This window comes from Nomascus leucogenys, chromosome 4 (genome assembly GCF_006542625.1).
Source record: "Nomascus leucogenys isolate Asia chromosome 4, Asia_NLE_v1, whole genome shotgun sequence".
Lineage (NCBI taxonomy): Eukaryota > Metazoa > Chordata > Mammalia > Primates > Hylobatidae > Nomascus > Nomascus leucogenys.
The window spans coordinates 118400654-118426191 of NC_044384.1; the positions used below are offsets into that span (position 1 = coordinate 118400654).

The 25538-nt window shown below is 42.6% G+C and overlaps 1 protein-coding gene and 1 pseudogene across 3 annotated transcripts in view; one reads left to right on the forward strand and one right to left on the reverse strand.

The window, feature by feature from the left end:
- The window catches only part of GLB1 (galactosidase beta 1), a 113686-nt gene that overhangs the window by 63779 nt on the left and 24369 nt on the right, over positions 1–25538 (forward strand). For all 3 annotated transcript variants that reach the window (XM_030812220.1, XM_003256823.3, XM_012497418.2), the window contains exons 11-12: positions 22059–22133; positions 24736–24825. In XM_030812220.1, the coding sequence (XP_030668080.1) occupies positions 22059–22133; positions 24736–24825 (165 nt within the window). The remainder of the gene's footprint in view (positions 1–22058; positions 22134–24735; positions 24826–25538) is intronic.
- Positions 8525–9787, reverse strand: LOC100587791 (annotated as a pseudogene).

A 25538-nucleotide genomic window follows, 5' to 3' on the forward strand; every position in this document is an offset into this window, starting at 1 on the left:
CTACAATATACACTCCTGTGTCTGGCTGTCTTGTAATAGTTTAAAATTAATGAATATCTTTACTTTCTCCATATTGCATCCCTCTTTAACTTACTATAACTCCAATTACAGACCTCTTGATTTGTATGTTATTATTGTCATGTATTTTAATTCTCTGGGTTTAGTTTTCATGGATTTTAGTTCTCTCCTTAAAAAATAAAACCCATGGGGCATTACTATAATGGCTTCAGATAGTATTTCACTTCACCCACATTTATTTGTTCATTTATTTGCAAATGATTTAACAAATATTCATCAAGTACTCTGCATGTGCCAGGTGCAGTTTTAGCTGCTTGGTGTATGTAGGCTTTCCTGAAAAGGTGGAGCTCAAACAAAAATTTTAAGGTGGTGAGAGAGCCATGTGGGATATCTCCGTCTGGACAAGAGCATTCCAGGCAGAATGCAGCCAATGAGAACTTGGGAGGTATATGGCATTTTTAAAGACTAGCAAGGAGGCCAGTGTGGCTGGAGCCCAGTAAATGAAGGGGTAAGAAGTAGGAGAGGCTGTGCATGGTGGCTCACGCCTGTAATCCAAGCACTCTGGGAGGCCAAGGTGGGCGGATCATGAGGTCAGGAGATCGAGACCATCCTGGCTAACATGGTGAAACCCTGTCTCTACTAAAAATACAAAATATTAGCCAGGCATGGTGGCGGGCGTCTGTAGTCCCAGCTACTCCGGAGGCTGAGGCAGAAGAATGGCGTGAACCCGGGAGGTGGAGCTTGCAGTGAGCCGAGATTGAGCCACTGCACTCCAGCCTGGGTGACAGAGCGAGACTCGGTCTTTAAAAAAAAAAAAAAAAAAAAAAAGAAGTAGGAGATGAGGTCAAGGAGATAGATGGGGAACTGATCACATGGACCACTACAGGCCATCATAAGACTTTGGCTTTTACTCTGAATGTAATGGGAATCCATTGAGGAGTTGAGTAGAGCCATTGTTAAAGCATTCTGTTAAAGCAGATTCCAGCTGCTGTGTTGAGATTAGACCCTGGGAGGTGCGGCAAGGGTAGAGTAGGAAGACCAGTTAGAAGGTTTTTGCAGCCATCTCAGTGAGAGGTGATTGTGGTTTATGAAGGTAGTAGGAACTAGGCAGTTTCAGAATATATTATGAAACTAGTGCTAATATAATTTTCAGATGGGGAGTACGAAAGAAAGGAGAGTCGGATGACTCTAAAGTGTTTTAAATGCAACTTGAAGGATGGAGTTACCATTTATGTTGGGGGAAGATCAGGAGTTCAGTTTTGGCTGTGCAAAGTTAGACTTGTCTAGTATATGTCCTAGTGGAGATGTAAAGTAGGCAGTGGATATATGAATGCACAGTTTGAGACAAAGGTCTGGTACCTTTGTCCCAGGACCATACTTTTCTTTATCTTTTATTGCTTCTTCTGCCTGAAGTATATTCTTTAGAATTTCATTTAGTGAGCAAGTTACGTTAGTTCTTCTTTGTCTGAAAATTTTTTTCACCCTCATTTTCAAAATGCTGTTTTTCTTTTCTTCCTCTTTTTTTTTTTTTTTTTTTTTTTAAGACAGGGTCTCACTCTGTTGCCCAGAATGAATGCAGTGGTGAGATCTTGGCTCACTGCAACCTCTGCCTCCCAGCTTCAAGCGATTCTCTTGCCTCAGCCTCCCAAGCAGCTGGGATTACAGGCATGCATCACCACACCTGGCTAATTTTTGTATTTTTAGTAGAGATGGGGTTTCACCATGTTGACCAGGCTGGTCTTGAACTTCTGTCCTCAGATGATCCACCTGCCTCAGCCTCCCGAAGTGCTGGGATTACAGGTGTGAGCCACCATGCCCGGCCTCAAGTTGTAATTTTTCTAGACTGATAAGTTTTCTCTCAGCATACTGACTTCGGGCTTCTATTGTTGCTGCTGAGAAGTCAGTTTACTGTACTCTGTCACTCTCTTGAAGATAATCTATCTTTCCTCTTGGACAGCTTCTGAGATTTTCTCTTTATATTTGATGCCGTATAGTTTCTCTGTGATGAATCTAAGTGTGACTTTCTTTTTGTTTATCCCACTTGGTAGTTTTGGAACTTGTGGCTTGGTATCTTTTTTCACTAGTCCTAAAAAGTTTATGCCATTATGTCTTCAAATATTTGCTTCTATTAGATAATTTGTTAGACCTTCTGATTCTAGCCTCCATGGCTCATAATCTCTTTTTCTCTGTGCAGCATTCTGATTGTCTTCAAATATGTTCTTCAACTGTTGTTTTCTCTTTTGCAGCTATAAATTCTAAGATTAAAACCTTTCCATTGAATTATTATATTTTTCATTCTATAAGTTCACATTGGCAGTTCGAATTTTACTCAGCCATTTTTAAATTCTCTTGCTTTTTCCTTATGTATACATGTTCTTCTTTTATTTCTTTAAACATACTAGAGATACTTCTGTTATATATCTCTATTTGATCATTTCAGTATGCAGAGTCTTTCTGTGTCTCATTCTGCTTTTTGTTGTTTCTGTGACCTCTTGTTTATGATGCCTTGTTTCTGTGTGTGTGTTGTGATTTTGACTGAGCTTAATTTCTTGGAACTTTCTGTTGTTGTTGTTGTTGTCGTTGTTCTTAGAGACAGGGTTTCCCTCTGTCGCCCAGGCTGGAGTACAGTGGTGCAATCATGGCTCACTGCAACCTCAACCTCCCGGGCTCAAGTGATTCTCCTGCCACAGCCTCCCGAGGAGCTGGGACTACAGGCATGTGCCACCATGCCTAGCTAATTTATTTTTTATTTTTTTTTGTAGAGCCAGGGTCTCACTATGTTGCCTAGGCTGGTATTCAACTCCTGGGCTCACTCATGGAACTTTTATCTTTAGGAATTATTTGAGATTTGGGGTGAACGTGGGTTCTTCCAGAGAGAATTCGCATTTGCTTCTGGCAGGTACCAGGGAACATTACACCTTAAATTAAAATCTTTAATTGAGGGATTTTTTTGTACTACAGAAGCAGTGTGAATTTTAACTACAAATATATCAGAGGGCTGATTGTGAATATGAATTTTCAAAGGAGATTTGTTTTCTCCCTACCTATTGACATGTAACAAAGTACCCCTAAACCTAGTAGCTCAACATAACAAATATTTATTATATCACAGTTTCCGAGGGTAAAGGATCTAGGAACGGCTTAGATAGATGTTATGTCTAAGCTACTCCTAGGGCTATTTTTTATTTCTATCAGTTTTTGCAATTTTAAGAATCAGCATTTTCAAAATACCATTCCTCATTTGTATGTATGACCTCCATCATTTCTTTTGAAAAATCGCCTGTCACTGGTTTTCCTTTGATGGTATAGGTCTCTTTTTCTCTAGTGCTTTTAAGATTTCCTTTTCATCTTTGATTTTTAGGAATTCTCCTATGGTATGCCTATGCATAGTTTTCTTTATATACATCTTGTTTGAGGGTGTTTGAACTTCCTAAATCTATGGCATTATTTCTTTTGTGGATTTTAGAACATTCTTGGCTGTTATCTCATCCAGTGTTATGTTTACTTCATTCTCCTACCTTGCCTTTCAGAACACCAGTGATATGTGTGTTAGACGTTTTTTTCCTGTGTTCTGTGTATCTCCTAAGCGCTTCCATTGTTTCTGTCCTTCCCCCCAACATATTTTAGTTTAGATTTTATTCTGACCTATCTTCTAGTTTATTAATCCTCTTTTCAACTGGCTGGGTGAAACCCATATTATAGACTCAATTTCAATGATTGCATTTTTCAGTTCTAGAGCTTCCATTAGATTTTAAAAATTGTTTCCAGTTCTCTGCTGAAATTCCTCATCTTGTTTTGTTGTATGTTTATCAGCATTATTTTAAGCTTTTTTCAGATTATTCTAATACCGTGAAGTCTTGTGGGTCTGTTTCAATGGCTTTTTTTTTTTTTTTGAGATGGAGTCTCGCTCTGTCGCCCAGGCTGGAGTGCAGTGGCGCAGTCTCGGCTCACTGCAAGCTCCGCCTCCCGGGTTCACGCCATTCTCCTGCCTCAGCCTCTCCGAGTAGCTAGGACTACAGGCGCCCGCCACCACGCCCGGCTGTTTTTGTATTTTTAGTAGAGACGGGGTTTCACCGTGGTCTCGATCTCCTGACCTCGTGATCCACCCGCCTCGGCCTCCCAAAGTGCTGGGATTACAAGCGTGAGCCACCGCGCCCGGCTTTTTTTTTTTTTTTTGAGACAGAGTCTCACTCTTTTGCCCAGGCGGGAATGCAGTGGCACGATCTCAGCTCACTGCAAACTCCGCCTCCCGGGTTTAAGTGATTCTCCTGCCTCACCTTCCTGAGTAGCTGGGATTACAGGTGTGCACCACCACGCCTGGCTAATTTTTGTATTTTTAGTAGAGATGGGGTTTCACCATGTTGGTCAGGCTGGTCTCGAACTCCTGACATCATGATCTGCCCACTTCGGCCTCCCAAAGTGCCGGGCTTAGAGGTGTGAGCCACTACGCCCAGCCCTGGCTTTTTTTTCTATTTGTTTTTGATCAGATAGTGTTGTCTCCTATCTGTTGGGTTTTTTCTCATCCAGAGGTCAATAAAACAAAAAAGAAAGAGATAATTTGGGTTATATATGTTTTTTCTTCCAAAAGAGATTTACTTTTACTTCTACCAGGCAGTTAGAGTAGAGAGAGATCATCTTCATGCAATCAGGGATTAAGCTAATTTGAAAGTGGGCTTCTGTCTTCTTGAGGGTTGGTCCACTTCTGGTTCACTTTCTTAGGGGTCTCAACTGAGAGCTTGAAGTGTTTATCAGGGTTCTTTCTCCATTATGATCTCTGAAGTCCAATTTTTATCTTCTCAGCCCTAGAAGACTCTCAGAAGTTGTGTTCTGCTTCTAGCCTCTCAGTTGGCCTTTGTGAGTTGACAAATACCTTGATGGGAAAACTAGTGACAAATATCAGACTGGCATCATGACGTTTTCCATTTTTTTGGAATTGTAATCACTTAATTCCTTTCTGCTTTGGTAGCTTTCTGATGCCTTCAAACAGATATTTTAAAACATCTTGTACAATTGTTCTAGATGTTTTCTACAGGAAGATTTGTCAACAAAAACCTAGTTTCAGAGATTTACTCACTCCCTAAGAGATTCTCCAGAATTTGCTATCCACAAAGGTGTTAACCTTCAGAGCACAGGGAAAACCTTTCACAAATTATTTTTCTGAGATCTGTCGATCATCCACTTAATCATTATACAAACATTCAACACCAGTCTTGCAGTTTCTGTGTTAAATGCTAGAGGTGAGTAATAAATCTACCATGGTCCTGTGTTGGAGGGGCTCACAGAAGAGATAAATTTGAATTTTCTCTTTAAGCATCCCTCTTACTGCAGAGTTTTTCCAAATACAATGAAATCACCTTTAAGCAAGCTTTAAAGATATGGCAGATATGCACTTTGTTACCTCTCTCACCAATCTGAGCCTTTTTTTTTTTTTTTGAGGAGTTGCCCAGTATTGTGTTACAGGTAGAGTCACAGATTGGAGAAGCTTTGGAGAGAGACAGAACAAAACTTGAGTGTTGACTCCAGTACTCAGTGGGCAAGGCACCCTCCATCCACATCTGTGCAATATGGTTGGCATGTCTTCTCAGAGAATAATACATAGCAGTTATTTTTATTACTGTTTTTCTTCACTTATGTCATTGTAAAATTTCAAACTAGAGTTAAATATTCCTCTGGAAAGTTGTGCCCACTTATGCCCAAAGCCTCTGTTGACAGTTCCCTTTAGTAGCTGCAGTAATCACCATTGCTCAATTGCTCCCAAGAAAATCAAGGAGGAAGTATTACTCTGCCTTTCTATTAGTTTTTATGTGGTGTCCAGACCCAAAGGGTATCCTGTTGCAGAGAGTGTGACATGAGCACTGTAGTTTTTTCTAGATAAGAGTTACTGTTCCATGTTTAGTTTGGGTGTCTTCTATCAGCCAGGACTACTGATTTACTTGATTTGATTATAATGCCTGTGGACTTGTTTCTTTTATAGACTATTGCTTCATTTCACAATCCACTTCAGGTTTATTTATTTTCTAAACAGACTTGTTGAGGTATAATTCACATACATTTCTCCCATTCAAAGTACACCATTCAGTGTTTTTTGGTATATTATTAATTTTTTAGGCCAGGCATGGTGGCTCATGCCTGTAATCCCAGCACTTTGGGAGGCCGAGGCAGGCAGATCACCTAAGGTCAGGAGTTCAAGACCAGCCTGGTCAACATGGTGAAATCCCATCTCCACTAAAAATACAAAAATTAGCCTGGCATGGTGGCGCACACCTGTAATTCCAGCTACTTGGAAGACTGGGGCAGGAGAATCACTTGAATATGGGAGTCAGAGGTTGCAGTGACCCGAGATCACACCACTGCACTCCAGCCTGGGCGACAGAGTGAGACTCTGTCTCAAAAAAAAAAAATTAAAAAAAAAATTAAATTGTGGTAAAATGTATATAAAACAAAATTTGCCATTTTAACCATATTTAAATGTAAATTCAGTGCCATTAGTTATATTCACAATGTTATACAGCCATCACCATTATCTATTTTCAAAACTTTTTCTTCCTTCCAGACAGAAACTCTGTAACCATGAAGCAATAGCTCCCCAGTCATCCTCTCCTCAGCTTCTGGTAGCTCCTAGTCTACTTTCTGTCTCTGTGAATTTGCCTATTCTAGATATTTCATATAAGTGGCATCATAAAATATTGGTCCTTTTGTATCTGGCTTATTTCACTTAGCACAATGTTTTCAAGGTTCATGTTGTAACGTGTCAGAATTTCATTCCTTTTTATGGCTTAATATTCCACTGTATGCATATATGATATTTTAATTATCTATTCATTTTGTTCATCTGGTGATGACCATTTCAGTTGTTTCCATCTTTTGGCTATTTGAATAATGCTGCACTGAACGTCAGAGTACAAGTGTCAATATGGATAAGTCTCTGCTTGTCGTTCCTCTAGGGACATACCTAGAAGTGGAGTTGCTGGTAGGCTTATTTTTAGAATTATTTTCTTTCTGAAATAGTGAACTTTCCTAATGTGGAAAAAATCAAATCAAGTTTTAAAACACATATTTACATATGCTTTATTGCATAAAATATCACTTTACATTTGGCCTCATCATAACAGCACATTTTTATTCTCTCATACTTCTAGCTACTTCTTCCTGCCATCCCCTATCCCTGAAACTCCACATACTTTTCTTGACCTTCCCTTGCTCTTCTGATCGATGGCTGGGATAATCTTACACCATCACCCTCAATCCCTCTGTATGTGGCTGTTTAAGAGGCCCTGCTCTATGAACCACTGCCGGGACCATTCTGACTGTCACACTCTGGAACCAGAGCCAGGCAGAAGAATTTTAAACTTCAGTATTGACTGGCCGGGAAGGGATCTTACTTCCAATCTGATTTGGATCTTTCATGATCTGTAGTTCTCTTTTTGCCCTTTGTCATTTCTTCTTCTCACTGTCTAGTATAAACCATCACCCTTACACTTTATCCTAATGTACAGGTGAAACTGTCTTCTACTTCACCAAGAAAATAAATGCTACTGAATACACCAAGTTAAGGTGTATTCACCAATTATAGGTAATGGTGCCTTTGAAGTAGTTTAAAGAAGAAAATGATATAATCAGCTACGCATTTCAAAATGACTATTGGATGAGGCAACAAAAAGGAATGTGTAGTTAGAATGAATCAAGAAATCATTACAAATTCCAAGTGTCTTAGTCAGTTTGAGCTGCAATAACAAAGTACCATAGACTGGGTGGTACCAATGGTTCTGAGGGTGAAAATGCCAGCATGGTTAGGTTCTGGTGAGGGCCCTCTTCCACACTGCAGAGCACTGACCTCTAATTGTATCCTGAATTACAAAAAGGTGGCTAAAGAGCTCTCTGGGATCTCATTTAAGGCACTAACCCCATCTCAAAGTCCTTACCACATAATACCATCACCTTAAGAGTTAGAATTTCAACATATGAGTTTTGGGAGGACACAAATGTTCAGTCTATAACAAAAAAATTAAATAATTAGAATAATCACAAATATCACCTTTTTTTTTTTGAGACAGTGTCTTGTTCTGTTGCCCAGGGTGGAGTGCTGTGGTGCAATCATAGCTCACTGCAGCTTCAAACCCCTGAACTCAAGCGGTCCTTCTGCCTCAGCCTCCTGAGCAGTTAGGACTACAGGTGTGCGCCACCACACCTGGCTAATTTTTAATTTTTTTGTACTGATGGAGTCTCCCTATGTTGCCCGGGCTGCTCTCAAACTCCTGACCTCAAGCAGTCCTCCCACCTTGGCCTCCCAGAGTGCTGGCATTACAGGCATGGGCAACCGCGCCCAGCCTACAACATTTTTTTAAAAACATCATTTGATTTTATTAACTGCTTGAAACCTCTACCATTCTTCATTCCTTACCTTTTTAATAAGCAATATGACTTTATTTAGTGACTTTGGAGACAAAACCTCCCAAATAATGCCTGAACCCAAAGTTACATAAAAATGGCTAAAAATATTTTAAAATAATAGATTTGAACATCATTTGTAGTTTCTGCCTCATAAAATGAATGTTTTCAGCTGGACAGTAGATTACAAACCATCTCTGATCATGTTAAGGCAGATTAGATGATCAATCTGTGATTGCATTTGTAACTACCCCTAGGAAAAGAATCTTCTTGGAGTTGGGAGCTCTTCACATTTGCTTGGTCAGTTGGCCGAGGAAGGGGCAGTCCTGGAGCTGGCAGGTGGGAGGCTCTGCCTGTCTTGTCACTGCTCGTTATGCTGGCCCTTTGTGACTGAAGCTGACACAGAGCCCTGGCCCTTGTTGACATCACTGATACACACCCACTGCCCATTAACCGACTGCTTCCTCAGGTTCACCTTATTGTCTCCACCAGAGATGGCCGATATGTTGGCTGTGATGGACCTGCCCACATGCTACATGATATCATTGAACTTGTGCAGCAATTTGGGAGACCATGTATTTCCCAAGGCATCATCACAGGTCCAAATGAACACACGACCATCCCAGGAGCAGCTGGCGATGGTGCTGGTGGGCAGGCTGATGGAGGGGGCCCAGGCCACATCTCAAACCCAGTCACTGTGTGCTTCCAGCTTCTGCTCCTCCTTCCACTGGCCATCCTTGAAGAGGTTGTCACAGCCGCCTGATGCAAACTTCTTGACGTAATTGGGTTTCTGCCTGAACAGCTGGTCTATGAGGCTTCCAGGTACAACAGCAGGGGCCCAGCTGACAGCATTGCAGCCAATGGTGTGAGCGTTGTTGATCTTCTTCACTTCCCATTGGCCTTCCCCTGTATAAGTCAACAGGAAGATGGCCCCATCTGAGCTCCCACAGGCCAGGATCAGGCCGTAGTCATGGGGGGCCTAGCACACAGAGTTCACCGAGGAGTCATATCCTGAGGAGTCGTGGGTCTTCTCCCAGGTGCCGTTTTCCTCTTTCCAGATAATGACTTTCCAATCATAGGAGCACAATGCCAGGATATTGCCATATGTGGGGTGAGCCCAGGCCACTTGCCACATAGGACTATCATGACTTCTGAGGCTGGCAATGAGGATCTGCCCTCTGTTGTGCACTTTGAAGATTTTGACAGATTTTTCTGATGAGCAGGTTGCCAGGCGGGTGCCATAGTAGTCCATCTGGGCATCATGAATCATATCCTTATGGGAGGTATCCACAGCGTTAATTACTGACACCATGATTGCAGCGTGACTGCTCTAGGGACGTGGCAGCTCCTGGTGGTGCCTCCCCATTCCTTAGCAGCTTTTTTTTTTTTTTGGGGGGGGGGGACAGTCTCGCTCTGTCACCCAGGCTGGAGTGCAGTGGCACAATCTTGGCTCACTGCAACCTCTGCCTCCCAGGTTCAAGCAGATTCTCCTGCCTCAGCCTCCTGAGTGACTGGGATTACAGGTGCGTGCCACCACACCTAGCTAATTTTGTATTTTTGGTAGAGACGGGGTTTCACCATGTTGACCAGGCTGGTCTCAAACTCTTGACCTCAAGTGATCCACCTGCCTGGGCCTCCCAAAGTGTTGGGATTACAGGCATGAGCCACCCCGCCTAGACTCTTACCATCTTTTTTAGCAACAATGTTTGCCTCTTCAGATGGCCACAATGTTTGTAATCTTTTCCTCTAGAGAGAATAGAAATCTTTCTTTTTAGCCTGGCTGATTGAAATTTGTTTAGTATTGATAGTTTAGAAAAACAGAAAAGCTTCACATTTTGTTACTGATAATATTATATAAATGTTTAAGATTGTAATCAAAATTGGGGAATTATCTCTCCAGTTCGTTCACATATGAGCTGTAATTTTTGGAAGAAATTTTCACAGACAGGTTCTGGCCCCATACATTTCAAACCTTGCTTCTCCACAACCCATGTACTTCCGGGGCTGGGTGCCTTCAGGCGTGATTGTATTGCACTATGATGCTAAGTGAGTCAGCACATTGGGTGGAGGGATGATTCATTAATCATAACTTACCTACCCATGGAAGTAACCAGGAATCATATCAATATATCCTACTGTACCCATGTAAAGTAAATCCCTACTTTAACTGATTTTTAGTTGGGTCCCCAAAATGCCTATAGCAACCTGTAAAACCTCCCAAAGGAAGAGGACATTTGACACATTGAAGCTGGAACAGAAAGAGACAAGGATCTTAGCTTGTTATGGTCAAATTATATTACTTTTGCAAGTTTTACAAAAACATATGACACTGAACATGCTGGTGGGATTCTTCCGTTGGGGCACTTCTGGATGCAGCTGCCACGGTAGCCTAGGAATGAGATGATGGCAGGGGCATCAGGGAGTGGAGAGGAAGCAATCAATTTGAAAAACATTTAGGGCCGGGCACAGTAGCTCTTGCCTGTAATCCCAGCACTTTGGGAGGCCAAGGTGGGAGGTTCGCTTGAGGCCAGGAAATCAAGGCCAGCTTGGGCAACATAGTGAGACTCTGTCTCTACAAGAAAATTTAAAAATTTAAATTAGGAAAGAAAAGTGTTCAGGAGGTAAAATTGATAGGATTTGGTGATTGACTGAACACAGATGTGAGAAAGAATGAGGAGTTGTTGATTTGTCCAGGTTAAAACCTTAGTTAGATAACTAGGTGGGTACTGGGATCGGCACCTGACATAGAGGATTGCAGAGGAGGCCCTGGCAGGGACAGGGGAAGCAAGTTCAATTCTGGGCTTGTTCAGCTCAGTATTTCCGGGAACATCCAGGTAGAGATATTTCTCCATAAGCACCAACACTTAATAGTAAGACACTCCAGGGAGAAGTCTGAAAGGCTGGCGCAGATTCTGGGGCCATCAGTGCAAATGGAAGCCAAAGTCCAGGGATAGGCTGAGACTGCACATGGGGAGCTGACTGAGGAGAGCGATGGGCCAAGCAAAAGACAAACCCAGGGGATCCTAAGCTTTAACGACTGGGCAGAGTAAGAGAACCCACAAAGGAGACAGAGTCTTTAGAAACTGCCAGGCTCAGTGGCTCATGCGGGTAATCCCAGCACTTTGGGAGGCCGAGGTGGGTGGATCACCTGAGGTCAGGAGTTCGAGACCAGCCTGGCCAACATGGTGAAACTCTGTCTCTACTAAAAATAAAAAAATTAGGCGGGCATGGTGGTGCATGCCTGTAGTCCCAGCTACTCTGGCAGCTGAGGCAGGAGAATCGCTTGAACCTAGGAGGTGGAGGTTGCAGTGAGCCATCACGCAGTTGCACTCCAGCCTGGGTGACAAGAGCAAAACTGTGTCTCAAAAACAAAACAAAACAAAAAAAGAAATGAATGTAATTCAATAGCTTATGATGGATTGCAGCTTAGCATGTCATATTTTCCCTCTTTTTTTAATATTTCTGGTTTGAAAGAGAAATTACAAGATTTAGTGGAGATATATATATATATATGTATATATATATAATTTGTTGTTTTTTTTTTTTTTGAGACAGAGCCTTGCTCTGTCACCCAGGCAACTTCCACCCCCCTGGTCCAAGTGATTCTCTTGCCTCAGCCTCCCGAGTAGCTGGGATTACAAGCACACACCAATGCACATGGCTAATTTTTGTGTTTTTAGTAGAGATGGAGTTTCGCCATGTTGGCCAGGCTGGTCTCAAACTCCTGACCTCAAGTGATCCACCTGCCTCGGCCTCCCAAAGTGCTGGGATTACAGGTGTGAGCCACCGCACCCAGCCAGTGGGCTCTTTCTTATGAGACTTTGTAGGCATTCCATTCGCTGATTTGTTAAATGATCTTCAAAATATTTGCTTGCGTCAAGTAAAGGAAATTGGATGGTAAATATCCCCTATATATAGCTCTACCTGCCTCCTTCCTTCATCAAAGACTCAAAAAGTGGAATATGTCTCCACTTTAAGCCATTTCAAGAGCACATTAGGTGGTGATGGGCAATATATTTCATTGACATGGACTCCTGGGGATAATCTCCCAGCAGGCTGCATAAGCCTGTGCTCAGTGGTGAAGGCCCCCAGGCAGCTGTCTTCATATGAATCTTCAAGGCATGGCAAAGCTCATGACATTTGCATTTTAAAAGGTATTTGCTTTGGTGTGGGTAAAACTCAACCAAACATGGTTAACACTTTGACCTCGAGGATGAACCATAAAAATATAGGGCAGCGACCTCATCTTCCCTACTGATTCCTGAGAGGGGCAGTGGTGAGTTTATTTTTGTATGCTGTCAAATCAACTTAAGACCCATTTTAAGAGTTTTATTTCTGTTCTTTATAGGGATTCCGTCAACGTAAGAGTTCCGCTGATTTTTTTGGAAGTGGGTCACTGTAGAAATTAATCAAGTGATAGTGAGGACCTTGATAATTGGAGTGGATTCTGGGATTCCCAAAGGTAGTAACTGGGCTGAGTGGTGAAGAGGGGATGGGAGAACAGCCACAGTGATTTTTCTGTACTTCAAAAGCTTAATGAAGTTTGAAATTTGATCCAGGATTTGTCTACACTGGCTGATTGATCATCCTGCTCTGTTTATGACTGGAATGACATTGGCTTGATACACAGACACAGCTGTCTCTTGCTGATGTATAGTGCTGGTGAAAACCAGTGTTTTATGTCTGATGGTTACAGATGAAAAAGGGAATATTACTTAGCAACTGTTAAATAGTCTTTTAAAGTGTCACCTGCTGTCTTGTAGTATTGGTCTCTTCGTTTCCTGTAGAGTTGGCTTTTCTAGTCCCTCTTCCAGAGTGATTTCTCTAAAACACTGATGTGATCGCTTCTCAGTCTTTTGGCTAAGATCAAGTGTAGTATCTAAAACACTGATGTGGTCAAGATACCTTCCATGACTTGGCCCCTATATTTTTCCAGCCTCATCTTTCAATTCTCCCTTCTTAGATGTGACTCCCTGGCCTTAAGTTAGCGCTATATACAATTCCATGAATGAAACAGCACTGTTTATACCTCCTGGTCTCTGCACCCTCTGCCTTTATTCACCTGGAAATGAAGACAAACCTCAGTTACCTTATCTGCAGAGTCTTCTTTGACCCACTTGTCAGCCAAGTTAGTCACATTTTGTTTTCTATCACTTATGTTGTAGAAATCTTTTGAACATTACTTTTCTTTTTTTTTTTTTCTTAACTTTTAGGTTCATGGGTACATGTGAAATATTTTGTGTAGGTAAACTGTGTGTCACAGGGGTTTGTTATACAGATTATTTTGTCACCCAGGTAATAAGCATAGTTCCTGATTAATCATTCTTTGATCCTCTGCCTCCTCCTACCTACCACCCTCAAGTAGGCCCTGATGTCTGTTCCCTCTTTGTGTCCATGTGTTCTCATCATTTAGCTCCCACTTATAAGTGAGAATGTGCAGTATTTGGTTTTCTGTTCCTGCATTAGTTTGCTTAGGATAATGGCCTCCAGCTCCAACCATGTTGCTGCAAAGGACATGATCTTGTTTCTTTTTTATGGTTGCATAGTATTCCATGGTGTATACATGCCACATTTTCTTTATCCAGTCTACCATTGATTGTCATTTAGGTTGATTCCATGTCTTTACTATTGAAAATACTACTTCTTGTGGTGTGTTAATATAACTGATTTATACACATTTCTCACTCTCTGGAATAGGAGCTGTTTATAAGTCCAGTACCAAGCACAGGACCTGACACAAAGTACTTTCTTGAAAAGAGTTTGTTGGATGAATGTATGAAAACGTTAGAGGTCTTGGTGAAGGAAAAGCTGGTCACCATTGAATCTAGTGGATTCTTCAGGGAAAAGAGCAGCTTCCTGTGTTGAATTTGTCCAGTTAAGTATAAGAAGCAACATTTCTGATTGCTCTGAAAAGTATGATTAAAGCATAAATTATTATGGAAAAATAATGGTTTAGAAGTATAGCATTTTGGTATATTTGTTCATTTCTTTTCTGAAACATTAATTAGCTAAGGTAAAGATGAGGATTTTGCTATATGATAATCAAACTAGTATCAATGAAAGTCATCAATATTAAAATGAAAAGTTAGAAAATTGTAGTAAATGGGATAGACAGATGAAAGCTTAATATCTATATTATAATGAGCTAATATCACTGATCAGAATATCAAGATCTACATAGAAAATTGGGTAAATGACGACCAGGCGCAGTGGCTCATGCCTGTAATCCCAGCACTTAGGCCAAGGTGGGCGGATCACCTGAGGTCAGGAGATTGAGAGAAGCCTGACCAACATGGAGAAAACCCGTTTCTACTAAAATTACAAAAAATTAGCCAGGCATGGTGGCTCATGCCTGTAATCCCAGCTACTTGGGAGGCTGAGGCAGGAGGATCGCTGGAACCTGGGAGGTGGAGGTTGCAGTGTATGGATACTTGGTGAAAATGTGGGTATACACTATTTTAAGAGTCTTATAAAATACTCATATCCTTTGACCTAGTCACCCCACACTCAGAGCGTTACTTTTAAAAAATAAAAATTTAAAAGAAGGATAATGCTATAGACATGAAGCTGTTTGTTGCAACTTATAAATTTTGATATTTATGATATCAAAATTGGAAATAATTCAACCCCTAATGTAGGAAGGAGGATTATGTAAATTCTGTCATATCCATACAAAACGCTATAATATGCAATAAGTAAAATTGTTTTCAATATATAACCATGTCAAAAGTACTTTTAGTAAGTGGCAGTAGCAAATTACAAAATTATCTCTTAAGTTTATGTTATATGTATGCATAAGGGGAGGATCTAGGAGGGAAACTGGAAGAGAAAAGGTTTTGTGCTGGCTTTGGGGGTTGTTTTGTTTTGTTTTTGGAATTGTGGTCCAAAAAAAGTGTAACTCTGTTCCACATTCACTAGGGACTTTTTTTTTCTTTTTTTGAGACGAAGTCTTGCTCTGTCACCCAGGCTAGAGTGCAGTAGCACAATCTCAGCTCACTGCAACCTCCACCTCCTGGGTTCAAGCGATTCTCCTGCCTCAGTCTCCTGAGTAGCTGGAACTACAGGAGCACACCACCATGCTTGGCTAATTTGTTTGTATTTTTAGTAAAGACAGGGTTCTGCCATGTTGGCCAGGCTCGTCTTGCACTCCTGACCTCAGTTGATCCACCCACCTCAGCCTCCCAAAGTGCTGGGATTACAGGCGTGAGCCACCACGCTGGGCCTAATACTTTCTATTCTATTGTTACAACAATAAGGAGGCAGGGCAGAGCAGTACTTGGAGCCACAGTACCAGCTCCCTCCCTTGTTCCCTTTATAATCTTGAGCCAGTTTCTCAGTCTTATCTCTAAAGAGGAAATATAGTAACTAGGTATGAAAGCCTTTGGAAGTAGTACATGAGATGACAGTACAGGCACCTAAGCACTGCTCAAAGTGTAGGTTGAGCAAGTATGTCCATACAATGACTTTTTCTTCCGGTGTGGGAGAAAACATTGCAGTCCTAGTTAACTTGGAATCTGCCTTGAACTTTAAGAGATATATGACATGGTCACTAATATGTGCAGGTAAGTAGGGAATCTCAGGAAACAAATCATACTGCTCTCAGGTCCCTCTTTGTGAATTTGTGTTTTCTGCTTTTATTGGCCAGAATGGGGAGTGAAAGAGGAAGGGATGGGTAAATGGCTAGTGGAAGAGTGTGGTCTAGACTTCAGGGAAAGTGGGGAAAGAGATCTTACAACATTTTTCACTTTCCAAGATAAATAGTAACTCTTTGATCTCACATTTATTTCTTTTAATATTATGTTTTAAAACTTTCACAGAGATATAGATTCATATTGTGGGTACAAAGCACTTTCCAGAGCAAGATGGCCGACTGACCACCTTCTTATGTCTTCTCCCTTCCAAAATGTTACTTCTTTCAAAAAATGGGAATCTTTTTAAAACAGGAGACCGTAAAAGGGGAGTTGTTCGTGCATGACAGATTTTGAAAGATCTGTGGTGGCTGAGGATGTAGGATAAGGAAATCTCAGTCCCTAGTGAATGTGGAACAGAGTTACAGGAACAGAGAGCAGGTAGTAGACTAGTCTCAAAGAACCATGGAGACCCAGGTCCTGGAAATACAGAAGTGGCAAAGGATAGGAATGAAATGGAGCTGACAGTGAGAAGGGTAATTAAACCTTATATATTTTCTGTTAGGTCCTCTGCTTCTTCACCTCAGTCTCAAACACACACTGTCCATCAGGGAGGCATCCTTCTACCAGTCAGAAAATCAGAGAGGGTTTTCCTTAAAACATTAAAAAAACGAAACCAATTAAAGATCCTCCACATTACATCTGATTCTGTCAAAGCACCCTAAAACAAAACCCCCAGAGCTGGGCGCAGTGGCTCGCGCCTGTAATCCCAGCACTTTCGGAGGCTGAGGCAGGCGGATCACCTGAGGTCAGGAGTTCAAGACCAGCCTGGCCAACATGGTGAAACCCCGTCTCTACTAAAAATACAAAAAAATTAGCTGGGTGTGGTGGTGGGCACCTGTATTCCCAACTACTCAGGAAGCTGAGGCAGGAGAATCACTTGAACTGGGAGACAGAGGTTGCAGTGAGCTGAGATCGTTCCACTGTACTCCAGCCTGGGCGACGAGAGCAAAACTCATTCTCAAAAAACAAAAACCCAGAAGACAAGCCCTGCTCCTGTACACAGAGCAGTACTGTTAGAGAGAGGACGATTATGCAGATTCTGGGGCATTCATTTGCATTACCATTAAATAGGAATGAACAACCAAGCATGGCCAGACACTGAGGGCAACCATAAAACCTGCAACAGGAAAGAGAAAGACCAAGATGAAATAAACAGAAAAGTGACTGTAGAGGCAACAAAGAATTCAGGGGACAGGGGAGATCTTAAGTAAAAAAAACAAAATCCATCAAGTTTATCTTTCAGACATATATTACATCCATAAGGTAAGAATGGGATACTTTGAAAAAGAAGCTACTAGAGAACAGGAGTTCTTGGATATTAAGAAGAATCTCCTAGAAACTAGAACCAGAATACGGAGATGGAAATCAGAAAAGATAAGAGATAATCCTAGAACAATCTAGGATGTCCAACTTGTTACCGTTAAGAAGGAAAAATTGGAGAAAAAATGTCAAAGAGGTAATACAGAATTTTTTCAAAATTGAAAGGGATCTCTGAGTTGTCGAACATAATGAATGCAAAGAAGATACCTAATCAGATGTATCACTGGGAAATTTTAGGACATTGAGAACAAAGAGGTGACAGATGACCAGGCATTGTGGCTCATGCCTATAATCCCAGCACTTTGGGAGGCCGAGGTGGGCAGATCAGTTGAGGCCAGGAGTTCGAGACCAGCCTGGCCAACATGGCAAAACCCTGTCTCTACTAAAAATACAAAAATTAGCCAGGCATGGTGACATGCACCTGTAATCCCAGCTATTCAAGAGGCTGAGGCATGAGAATCACTTGAACCTGGGAGGTGGAGGTTGTACGGAGTGGAGATCACGCCACTGCACTCCAGCCTGGGTGACAGAGCGAGACTCCATCTCAAAAAAACAAAACCAAACAAAAAGAGGTGACATAGGGTAATGTGCTAATTGATGGAACTAAGAAAGATATAAGGATATTTTAAAGGTACAAAGATAACTAGAAGAGAAGCTGAAAATGGTGATATAACCATAATAGCAAGAAAGGAAGATAAACTTTCTTTATCTTCTGGGGTGTACTCTCATGTGTTAAAGAAATCAATGATAAGAAAAAGCAGTACACATATATTACTTAGAGACTAGAAGAAGCAAAAATAGGAACAATTAAATAATCTTAAAATGTGCTGGGTGTGGTGGCTCACACCTGTAATTCCAGCACTTTGGAAGGCCAAGGTGGGAGGATCGCTTGAGTTCAGGAGTTCGAGACCAGGCTAGGCAACATAGTGAGACCCCATTTCTACAAAAATAAAAATAAAAATTAGCCGGTCATGGTGGTACATGCCTATAGTCCCAGCTACTCAGGAGGCTGAGACAGGGGGATCACTGGAACTCAGGAGGCTGATGCTGCAGTGAGCCGTGATTGTGCCACTGTACTCCAGCCTGGGCAACAGCCTATCTCAAAATAAAATAATAAAAAATGATAATTTTTAAATGGCTTCCTCTGAAAGAACTAAGACAAAAGTGAGGCAGGGGACAGTTGCTTTTCACTATAACAGTCTTTTGTCCTCCTCTTTTTTTTTATTTTATTTTATTTTATTTTATATTTTATTTTTTGAGATAGAGTCTCACTCTGTCACCCAGGCTGGAGTGCAGTGGTGCAATCTCAGCTCACTGCAACCTCCGCCTCCTAGGTTCAAGCGATTCTCATGTCTCAGCCTCCCAAGTAGCTGAGACTATAGGCATGTGCCACCATGCCTGGCTAATTTTGTATTTTTAGTAGAGATGGGGTTTCACCATGTTGGCCAGGCTGGTCTCGAACTCCTGACCTCAAGTGATCTGCCTGCCTCAGCCTCCCAAAGTGCTGGGAATACAGGCGTGAGCCACCTCCTCCTTTCAAAAATTATTAGTTTTTGTTATTGTTACAGGATCTTTGGGGTGTCACTTTTCTGACTGGAAACCTCTGTGGCCTGTGGCGCCTTTGCCCGAGTTTTGCTCGGGCCCACTGGGCTCGTTCTGCCCACTTGGCCTGGCAGGCTGCGCTCGGTACATGCTTCCTGCCTGGATCCCATACCTGCCAAGGGCAAGTCAGGCATAGAGCGGCAAGGGGTGTGTGAGCAAGCGTGGGGTTGAGCCACTGTGCACGGTCAGACACGCTGGCTGCTGCTGCAGGGTGAGCAGCTCCAGGTGCCCACACAGGCACCAGCTCTCTGCAAGGCTGCAGCTGGACCAGGCGCTCTGCAGACAGCTTCCCTGGCTGGCATCAGGGTATGCATTAGTGCCCGGAAGCTTGGAGATGCCAGGAACCACAGGCCCCAAAGAGGGAGTCACAGCCCCAGCTCGGGTAGCTCCCAGGTCTGGGCTTCCCAAGGACCATAGCTCTTCTCTCCTTCTTTTCCCCCACAACGTGGTGAGCAAGGGGCATGTTTCAGCCCTATTTGTGTTACAGCTCTTTTATCCTCACCATTCAGCGGGTCTTGAGTTCTTGTCCTACATTCAGGAAGAATGAGGTACACAGACAAGTGGAGGGTGAGCAAGATGAAGAGTAGCTTTATTGAGTGATAGAACAGCTCAGAGGAGACCCACAGTGGGTAGCTCCTCTCCATAGCCAGGGTGTCCCAACGAGTGTTCAGCTCTCAGCAGAGAGGGTAGTGCCTCTTTGTGGGTAGATTGTCTCATCCTCTCTCCATCCTCTCAGCAGAGAGGATAGCTTCTCTCTGCAGCTGATTGTCTCCCCTTGTCTCTCCATCTTCTAGTCTTGCTGAGCCCGCAGTTGTTACGGGCTTCAGTGGGGAGGAAGTGCTGCTTGGACCATGGCGGCCATTGGCAGGCCCAGGGAAAAGCACCACAAGTTACCCCTCTGGTCCATGAGACTAGTGGCCCGAACCCCAGGCTTCGGGCCCTCCCTAGCTTGAAGGTGGGGCTTCACCAGGGACTCGCCCCTTCCACCCAGGAGCCTGTCTACCTCCTGCCACCATTCATGGCGCCCAGGCTGTTTGTGCCAAGGGACGCCTACAGGCCAGTGCTGAGCTGCCCTCAGCGACCCCTCGGCCTCCCTCCTGTGCTCATCGGTGCCCAAAGTCCAGAGGGGGCTGAGGTGGCAGGGGGCTGGCATGTCAGTGCTACCCTGAACGTTTGCACACCCAGCCAGCATGCGACAGCACATGGGCTCAGCCCCATCCTTGCTCCGAGATCGGAGTGGCACTGGGAGAAGAGAGAGGCTAGGCAGCGGGAGCAGACAGCTCTCAGCCTTTTGGGGGATGGAGGCCTTCCCGGGTCCCCAAGAGTGCAGAGATGTTTCCGTCTGCAGCTGCAGCTTGGTAGCTGCAGCCACGCCCAGCTCCTGCTTGGCTCCATGGATCATGGCACTGCCCCGGGCACAGCTCTACCTCGGGGCCCTTCTCTGTCCACCCCTCCGTGCCCAAGCACACTGCTCCCCCACCAGCGGGTGACTCGGCCCAGTCCCATCGTGGCGGGCTTCAGGGACTGTCCACCTCCTTCCTGCTGCACTCTTTCCACAGCAGCAGCAGGCAAGAGCAGCGACGTGGGGCCAGGGTCAGCAGCGGCAGAGGCTCTGGGCCTGGGAGTGGGTCCTGCCTGGCCCCGTGAGGCTGGGGAAAGCACAGTCAGCTGCCTCGGGGACATGGGGCACAGGGGTCCTCTCCACCGCCACTACTGGCCCTGCAGCTGCTCCCACTGCCACTGCCCACAACCTCCTTCCGCCACAGCCAGCGTGATGGCAGCAGCTGCTCCGGGCCACAAAGAGGCAATGCTGCCAGCATTGTGACTTTTAGAAAGGGAAACCAAAAAAAAGGAAGGAAAGAAAGAAATAGAAGGATCTTGAGAGTTCACAGTACACTCTATTTGAAAAGCCAGATGGCTACAGACATTTCTAAGACGTGGGACTTTCTCCTAGACCTTCTTACTCCATAATTGTATACATACATGCACATATATGTGTGTGCATGTGTATATGTCCAGATATAATATTTAACATTTAATAAGGATTTATTTTTAAAAATAGTTTCAGACTTTCAGAAAAGTTACGAGAATAAAAGTTTAAAAAAAGAGCATTCGTGGCCAGGAGCGCTGGCTCACGCCTGTAATCCCAGCACTTTGGGAGGCCGAGGCGGGCAGATCACCTGAGATCAGGAGTTTGAGACCAGCCTGACCAACATGGAGAAACCCCATCTCTACTAAAAATACAAAATTAGCCAGGTGTGGTGGTGCATGCTTGTAGTCCCAGCTACTCGGGAGGCTGAAGCAGGAGAATCGCTTGAACCTAGGAGGCAGAAGTTGCGGTGAGCTGAGATCGCGCCATTGCACTCCAGCCTGGGCAACAAGAGCAAGACTTCATCTCAAAAAAAAAAAAAAGAGCATTTGTGTATTCTCCACCCAGACTCATCTGTGTCAACATTTTACTCTACTTGCTTCATCACTTATGCATAGGCTTGTTTCTTCTCTCTCTCTCTCTGTATGTGTGTATGTGTGTGTTTTCTAAATCATTGGAGGACTGCATACATCATGGCCTTTACCTTTAAATACTTCGTTATATGTTTCATAACAATATGGAGAAGTATTCTCTCTCGTAACCACAGTAAATTTAACATTGATTCAGAACTTTAGCAATAGGATTAATATTTTTCCTATGATAGGCTATCTCCCTTCAGAGTCTGTCATGTACCTGTTTCCTTTTTTCCTCCCACTCCCTAGCCTTCTGCTGTTTACCCTCATTCTCTCTACTTGTTTTTGCTCTTTTGTTTTGAGGTCTTTTGGTTTATAATTATTTGGATATTCCTGAAGCTTAAAACACATACACTTAGAGGTAAAGAATTTACCAGATCCTGCTTCGGAAGAAGTCTCTAGTTCCTTAGATTTTCCAAAAAAGCACTGGCACTGTTGAGTCTTTGACCTTCCTCTCGAATAATAAATTTTATGAATATGTTTCTGAAGGTTTACCAACTTTTTTTCTTTTCTCTCTTTTTCTACTCTGGTTTATAGTTTGAAAAAGTACCAGAAGGTCCTATCCCTCCATCTACACCAAAGTTTGCATATGGAAAGGTCGCTCTGGAAAAGGTAAGAAAAAAAATAACAGAAACTTTGAAAGTGAGAGATGGGAGTGAGAAAGTGGAATTTAGTAGCAGTGAGTGAAAGTGCTGTGCTGGAGGAATTGGTTCGTTATTTTTCTGCGAATTTGTTTTCTGTGAGCCTAATGGGGTAAACGATGTTTCTGGGAAAATGGGGAGAGAGAGGTGAGAAGATACTCATGCTTATTGACAGGATGAGCAGATGGGACACGGGTGGGAGTAGTAGGCATTCTTGGATCATTTGGGTCATCTTGGTTCCTTTATCAGTGGTTTAAACAGTGTCAAGTGCCTTTGTGGAAATAACATGCCACCTCATTGTTATGGCTGTCAAGGCTCTTTGTCGTAATTTACCTTTTTTTAGGAGTTCCCCAAAATCACAGGCATTTTGATAGATCTCTGCCCTAAATTATATACTTCCCTCCATCTCAAAGTCATGTCCTAATTTTTAATGGTCTGTGGTTTATATGTTAAATGGGGACACTGGGGGAAAAGCTAGAAATCAATCATAAATAGGAGTTAAGGGCAATGTATTCTAGGAAAAGCGAAAAAGAAGAGAGGTTTTACTTAATAGTCAGAGGAGTGACATAGCCAAAGTCAATTTGTTTTGACCATCTGTGTCTTCAGGTTTTCCCCTTTTATAATCCCTAACCCCTACATGTATTAACTCACAAGAAAAAAAGAAAAAGGACCGTTACCTATTTCTTAAGAATCTCGATATCCTAAAATAGTATCATAAGTTTTTATCTTCAAGCAAAATGCCAAACATGATTATGTAATTTTTCCATCCAAGAAGCCCTTTGACATGGTTGGTTGGTTGAATTCTTATAACATTTTCCACCTAGTGTCAAATTCATGTGCTACATTCTACAAAGAATGTGGTCTTTCTGTCTGATAGGGATCTTTCTTTAGATTAATCAGACTTCAGTCACTCTCATAAAGGGAGCACCTTCTGCTTGTTCATTGCCACAGCTACTTAAGGAAAACCTTGGTTTGTTTGTTTCAGAGCCGTGACAAATCTATTTTTATGCAACAGAAAATAGCTCCAAATGTTCAAAACAACAACATTGCTAAAACAAAGCTAGCTTAGTACCAAAAGCACATTCTGTTTACCCTGAGGGAAAATTGTGTGAGCAGAAATGACTTTTTTATTTTTAAATAAATACATACAATTGAAGATAGCAAATCAGCATATAACTGAATTAAGTTTATGTAGAACACAGTTATATAGAAAATAAGTTTTTACCGTGAGTTGAATTTCTTAGTGTTCAGGCGGGAAAACACCCATATGAGTAGCTGGCTTGATGAAATTGTAAATCAGATTTTTTTCCTTGATGCCGCACATCAGCAAGGTAACCATGGGAAGTGTTTATGAAATTCCTAACTGGGCTGGGCATGGTGGCTCACACCTGTAATCCCAGCACTTTGGGAGGCCGAGGCGGGAGGATCACCTGAGGTCAGGAGTTCAAGACCAGCCTGGCCAACATGGTGAAACCCTGTCTCTACCAAAAATACAAAAATTAGCCAGGCATGGTGAAACATGCCTGCTCAGGAGGCTGAGGCAGGAGAATCACTTGAACCTGGGAGGAGGAGGTTGCAGTGAGCCAAGATTACGCCACTGCACTCCAGCCTACCAGCCTGTGTGACAGAGTGAGACTCTCTCAAAAAAAAAAAAAAAAATCCTAACCAGTATTATAGTCATGGAAAATCCTGGGGTTTGGAGCCAAATCTAACTACAAATCCTGGCTCTGTCATTACTCAAGTGGATTTCTGTGAGTCTCCACAACACAGGGACAGTAGTGCCTGCCTCACAGGGTAGCTGTGAGTATTCAGTGAGCTAGTGCATGTAAAACACTATAGCTCATCAGGAGCATGTAGACAGGCAATGACTGGTAGCTGTTATTATCATTGTTGTTATTGCATCAGAATAAGTATCCTGGGTTGCAAGAATATACAATCCTTTGCATTGAATATAATAAATACTTATCAGGCGTCTACTATGTTCCGGGCATTGGGGCTGAGCATGGAACATATCTTATCCTTAAGGAGCTGACAGTCTGGTGAGGAAGACAAAGATGAGCAACTGGAAAGTGATACAGGCATGGAAGATCTGCCACACACAAGTTCAGAGGAGGGTGAAGTAACTAGGAAGTATTAAATATTAAGGTGATATAATAATAGCGTGTCTAATCTTAGTTGAATGTAATTGGCCTCTGGTTACTACTTTTACTTCTTAGTTGTTTCACTCAGGGGTGTTCAGAGAGGGCTTATAAGGAGGCCGCATCTGAGCCTTGGTTTTCATTCATTTTAAGAGCCTTTTATAGGTCTCTGCGCAGGTTTAGCTTCTGAACAGGTATGTTTGAAACCTTTTTAAGACTACTGTCATTCATAGTTTTCATCAGGAGTTAGGGAGTAGATGGAGAGGACTAAAGGAGACTGGGAAGCAATACTGAGTGGAATTTGAATGATTTAGGTTTATTTAGGGGTTTGGTCAAACCCACTGATGTCTTTGATAATCAGGAAATGATACTACTCTCTAACCTGATGACCAGTGAGGGGTGCAGTGTGTGAATGCTGCTTTCGTTTCTTTTCAGTTAAAGACAGTGGGAGCAGCTCTGGACATTCTGTGTCCCTCTGGGCCCATCAAAAGCCTTTATCCCTTGACATTTATCCAGGTGAAACAGGTAGGCCTTCAAAGGTAATGCCTCGCCTTTTTTCTGCTTGCAAAAGTGTGCTTTCTGCACTGCCTTGCGGTGCCCATTCTGAATTCAGGGGCCAAAATGTTAAGCAAATGCATCAGATCCCAGGTAAATGAACCATGAATTTCCAGGCTCTGTTTAGCCTGAAGTGCTGCACAGTGGGCTGATCATGCCTATATTTTTTGCCCCACTTCTTCTCACTCATACAGGAGGTAGCCCAACCTGCTTCAATATAATTCTGTACAAGTTATAAATTGAGTTCACTGACCAATCTAATTAATCTTTATTACTAGGCATCAGTGGAAGATCACTGTTTTAATACTCAAAACAGACAGTTTAATTATTTGTCTGTTAGCTCCATGGCATAAGGACTGTGTTTTTTGGTAGACTAGGTTCTTTGAGATTCTTTTTCCTGCTTTCGAAGAGAACAGAGCACATCTTTTTTTTTTTTTTCAGTGTTTGTATATGTGTGTGTTTGATCTCCAGACACTGCCTCATCTTTATTTTTTTAAAGTTTTTCCCAGCATTTTGTTTTGAAAAATTTTAAATCCAAAAAAGTTGCAAGAATAGTACAGTAAACACCCATATGCTTTTTACCTAGATTCACCAATTGTTAACAGTGCTTTAATTGCCTTTTTCTGTCTGTGTGTATGTAGTCAAGTGCTTTTCTTTTTCTAACCATTTGAGTTGTCAGCACC